We start from the raw sequence: 4,802 nt of genomic DNA, 5'->3' as shown, positions 1-4,802 counted from the left end.
CCGTTGTCAATAAAAACAAATCAGCTGACAGTCAGCTTCCGGGAAGAGGCGGGCCCAGTTGGTGATTGCTGGAGTGTTTGGCCAATCAGAGCTATCATCCGGCCGTCAAGGATCTTTGTGCACGCAACTATTGGCTGGAATCATAACGCCCCCTTGAAGCATGTGACAAAAAAGTGCCACACAATTTAAATAAAAGACAACGAATCAACTCTTTCTAAATCAGTGGTATTCAAACTTTTTCATCTGGGACTGCCTTTTTTCACAAATAATATCTGCGGACGCCATATTTACATAAACAAATAACCTTAAATTAATTGCATTTTACCTTAAATGCAACAAATCCTACCCATGCTAGATTACAGAGACATAATTTATATATCGGCAGGTAAGGGTGCTCTCAAGCGGCTAGATGTTCTTTACCATTCGGCATCAGAATTGCCGCCAATGCTCCTTATAGGACACATCACTGCACTCTATACTCCTCTGTAAACTGGCCGTATCTGTATACCCGTCGCAAGACCCACTGGTTGATGTTTATTTATAAAACCCTCTTAGGCCTCACCCCCCATCTGAGATATCTACTGCAAGCCCTCAACCTCCACATACAATACCCGTTCTGCCAGTCACATTCTGTTAAAGGTCCCCAAAGCACATACATCCCTAGTTCGCTGCTGCTAGCGACTGGAACGAGCTGCAACAAACACTCAAACTGGACAGTTTTATCTCAATCTCTTCATTCAAAGACTCAATCATGATTACTTCCGGTGCCGACAGAGATGGCCGCTTCGCTTCGCGTTCCTAGGAAACTATGCAGTATTTTGGGCCATCACTAACATTGAGTGGCTGCTGCCAACATACTGACTCAACTCTAACAACTTTAATAATGGAAAAATTGATGTAATAAATGTATCACTAGCCACTTTAAACAATGCCACTTTATATAATGTTTACATACCCTACATTACTCATCTCATATGTATATACTGTGCTCTATGCCATCTACTGCATCTTGCCTATGCCGTTCGGCCATCCCTCACTCATTCATATATTTATATGTACATATTCTTATTCATTCCTTTACACTTGTGTGTATAAGGTAGTTGTTGTGAAATTGTTAGGTTAGATTACTTGTTAGATATTTCTGCATGGTCGGAACTAGAAGCACAAGCATTTCACTACACTCGCATTAACATCTGCTAACCATGTGTATGTGACAAATAACATCTGATTTGATTTGATTTCATGGACACTTACTGACAGTTGTGGCTGCTATGCGTGATGTGTTGTTGTCTCTACCTTCTTGCCTTTTGTGCTGTTGTCTGTGCCCAATAATGTTTGTACCATGTTTTATGCTGCTACCATGTTGTTGTCATGTTGTGTTGCTATGTTGTTGTCATATGTCTCACTTTATGTAGTGTGGTGTTGTCTCTCTTGTCGTGATGTGTGTTTTGTCCTATATTTATATGTTATTTATTTTTTAATCCCAGCCCCCCTCCCCGCAGGAGGTCTTTTGTCTTTTGCCATCATTGTAAATAAGACTTTGTTCTTAACTGACTTGCCTAGTTTTTTTTTTTTCAAATTATCTTTCTCAAAAACGTTTGTATATTGTCCCATACAATTATCTGTACTCTTAATTGTTTGTAACGTGTTCTTTTTCAATATTTTCTTTTACATTTTGACGACCACACTGCAGTTCACCCGGAACACCACTAGGAGTAGCGACCTCGACTTTTAATTTAATTTAATTGAACCTTTATTTATTAACTAGGCAAGTCAGCACTGAAAATAAGTATTGTATTAATAACATAGCCTACTATCAATAGCCTACTATCAGTCATGGAAGAAGACTGCTATAAGGTTCACTTAATGCAAAATGCGTATAGCCCTATAATAAGCCAACTATAGGTAGTCATTCTGTAGAGGTGAGATGTTTACATTGTGTGCAAGCAGTATATAGCCTAGCCACAGTATAGCGCCCTAGGCTAATAGATTTTGTAGAATGGCTGCAGATCAATGGAATAGTGGTAAATGATGACCAACTGAATGAATTTCCAGAGGGAGAACAATTAGAATGTAATTTCTTATTTAACCAAGAAGTTGAGAGATAATAAAACAGTGTCTCGTTAGTCTCAGATAGGCCTTGTGTCAGAAATGATAACATGAAATGCCTGATATTGCATTATATCTTCATACATCCAAACACCTTTATATGACCAACTTTAGCCTACTATTCAGTGAAGGACATAGGCCACCTTTTGGAAGTGACCTCAGCTATGTATTGTCAATATTTATTTTTCGTACTTAGGCTATTGTGTAACTTTTTTTAAAATTTGTATTATTGTGTAACTTGATATGGCCCCATGAGGTGAAGGAGGTCCTCATAATGACAACAAATGCCGCAGCATCCCGCGGATGCGTTACCAGGGGAACGAACCACCACCAACACAGTCACGGTGGGTGGCCGCCTGGCCGGCCAGTGTTTTGAGTTGGTGACTAGGCTATGTGTGCGTCCCATCTCCTTTCTACTGAAGTCTGCACTCGTTCACTACTTCCCACAAATCTAAAAGCACTGGATTGTCTGAGGATGGGATAGAGGGAGAGTTTCTGTAAGTATTCATTAAAGGACTGTATGGGTATAGGCTAAATATAACCAAGAGTATATTTCTTAGTAATTTCCTTTCAAATCAGTGAAAGGAAGTGAACAAGTGCACACTTTGGGAGAAAGGAGAGATAAACAGGGCCGCTTGGTTGGTGAGGGTGGCGGGGACGTGCCCAATGCATGCCCGGTCTAGCTGGCTTGTTGTAGCAACCACGGTTGCCACGGGGAAGGGGCTGAATGAAACATCCCTGCTGTGATGGGAGGATGGAGACCCATAACATAATCATCATCACACAGGTGAGACCTGGGAACACTTTTGGAAAAGCTTTACGCAAATAGTGTATCTTGATAGTATGCATATTGTGTAGACTTAGGTATGTTCGCTGGTTATAATTTTACGCATGACGTTTAACAGAATTGAGGCACATCTTGATTACTTCTAAATAAGCATAATTCGTTGCTCTTGTTTTATGATAGAATAGGCGACGAGGAATGGAGACATTCAATGTACTTGGGAATGAAATCTCTCCGGGAGACGCACTACCGGGGCCGTCACACAACGAGACCGTTTGGAGCTTGTCACCTTCACCGGGCACCGGACCCTCACCTGTATCCGAGCTCTCCTTCAGCCTAAAGAGCCTCCGATGCCACGACGGCGCGTGAGTAAACACACAGTTATCACGGTTACTTAAAAGCTAAAGAAAGCTATGTGAAGGCTAGGAGATGTGGAATAATGTAAGTAATACAATGTGGGCACTTTGGGACGTTGTGCGCAACAGAGCGACTGTTGAGACTATCAAGTCCAGTTGTTATATAGTTGAAAATCTTTTGATCTTTGTTAGTTAAAAAAAAACTTCAATTTCATACTCCACAGCGACACGCCGCGCAGAAAGCTGCGACTGACGCCGGAGCTAGTGACTCCCAGTCCCCCTGGGCCCACGCCGGGTTCGACGTGCGGCAGAGGGCTTGTCCCCCGGGGAGAGGAGACGCCGACAGGTCTGGGCAAGCTCTGAATGACTGATGGGGAAATACCCTAATGAATGATTAGCGGTTCATCATGGCTTGATGACGCTGGGTAGAGTTAGAATGCATCAGAGGCTGAACTATTGGTTCAATCCCAAATGGGACACTGTTCCCGAAATAGTGCACTACTTCTGACTAGAGCCCTATGTAGGCCCTGGTCAAAGGTAGTGCACTATATAGAGAATAGGGTGCAATTTGGGACAAAAACATTGAGATTTAAATCCAGTTTGTCCAGAATTTAAATCTCTTTATATCTTATGTTGAGCATACATTTTCAGTTTGTGAATCATTTACATGTGTAGCTTCCCTTTTGATAAATAAATTATTCTCAAAGATTTTAAGTCCGATTTTTTTTCACAATATTCTCTCTATGTAGGTAACATCCTGACAGACTCCGGGAACAGGAGAAGGGGAGAAAGGTGAGAACACATGGATTCTATAAGCAAAAATTGCAAAGGGATTATTAGGCGCCTACAAATGACAGGCGTCTGGTGACCCCTTAATTGGGGAGGATGGCTCATAGTAATGGCTGGAACGGAATAAATGGAATGGTATGGAACACATCAAACACATAGTTTCCATGTGTTTGATATTATTCCATTCACGCCATTCCAGCCATTATTAGGAGCCGTCCTTCCCTCAGCAGCCTCCTGTCTGCTGTCTGAATTACATTTTCAATCATTGTTGTACTATTTACTTTATAGGTTTCTCTCCCCTGCATGTTCTGCTCCTAAAATGGTGAGTATTTACAAAGAAACTGAGGGAATAATAATCAATAAGGTACTGGAATTGGAACAGAGTGACCTGACTGGAAAAACTCTGGGCTCTAACTGTATTCAGGAACATCATCATGTGATGTTCTGGTTCTGGTTGTCCAGAAGCGTCTGCGTGTGAAGCTGTCGACCCGGTTCTGCAGCGTTGCAGTTCAGAGGTCAGACCCAGGGGTCAGGGGTCTCAGATGTCAAGGTCAAAGTTCCCCGCCAGGAGGCGGAGCCTTGCGTGTCCGTCAGGGTGACGTGGAGCTGCCAGATGTTGAGGTGAGATCCATTTGCAGTGTTCCAATGTTCTACCCTGCTCCCTGAAGTTTACACCACTACATACAAGTTCATACTTCGGGGAGGAGGGTAGAGAATGATAAACATAGGATCCCCCTATAAACCTGGGGCCCTGGTTTTTGTGT

At 42.4% G+C, this 4,802-nt stretch overlaps 1 protein-coding gene across 3 annotated transcripts in view; it reads left to right on the top strand.

Moving 5' to 3' along the window:
• The first annotated feature begins 2,435 nt into the window (after positions 1–2,435).
• The window catches only part of cdc25d (cell division cycle 25 homolog d), an 11,167-nt gene continuing 8,800 nt past the window's right edge, over positions 2,436–4,802 (top strand). For all 3 annotated transcript variants that reach the window (XM_045690839.2, XM_045690837.2, XM_045690841.2), the window contains exons 1-6: positions 2,436–2,896; positions 3,077–3,258; positions 3,474–3,595; positions 3,999–4,041; positions 4,327–4,360; positions 4,501–4,659. In XM_045690839.2, the coding sequence (XP_045546795.1) occupies positions 2,837–2,896; positions 3,077–3,258; positions 3,474–3,595; positions 3,999–4,041; positions 4,327–4,360; positions 4,501–4,659 (600 nt within the window). In that variant the 5' untranslated portion in view covers positions 2,436–2,836. The remainder of the gene's footprint in view (positions 2,897–3,076; positions 3,259–3,473; positions 3,596–3,998; positions 4,042–4,326; positions 4,361–4,500; positions 4,660–4,802) is intronic.

The sequence above is a fragment of the Salmo salar genome, chromosome 12 (assembly GCF_965601325.2).
Source record: "Salmo salar chromosome 12, fSalSal1, whole genome shotgun sequence".
Taxonomy (NCBI): Eukaryota; Metazoa; Chordata; class Actinopteri; order Salmoniformes; family Salmonidae; genus Salmo; species Salmo salar.
Note: the sequence above shows the minus strand (reverse complement) of the source record. Positions and strands in the feature narration are given on the sequence as shown.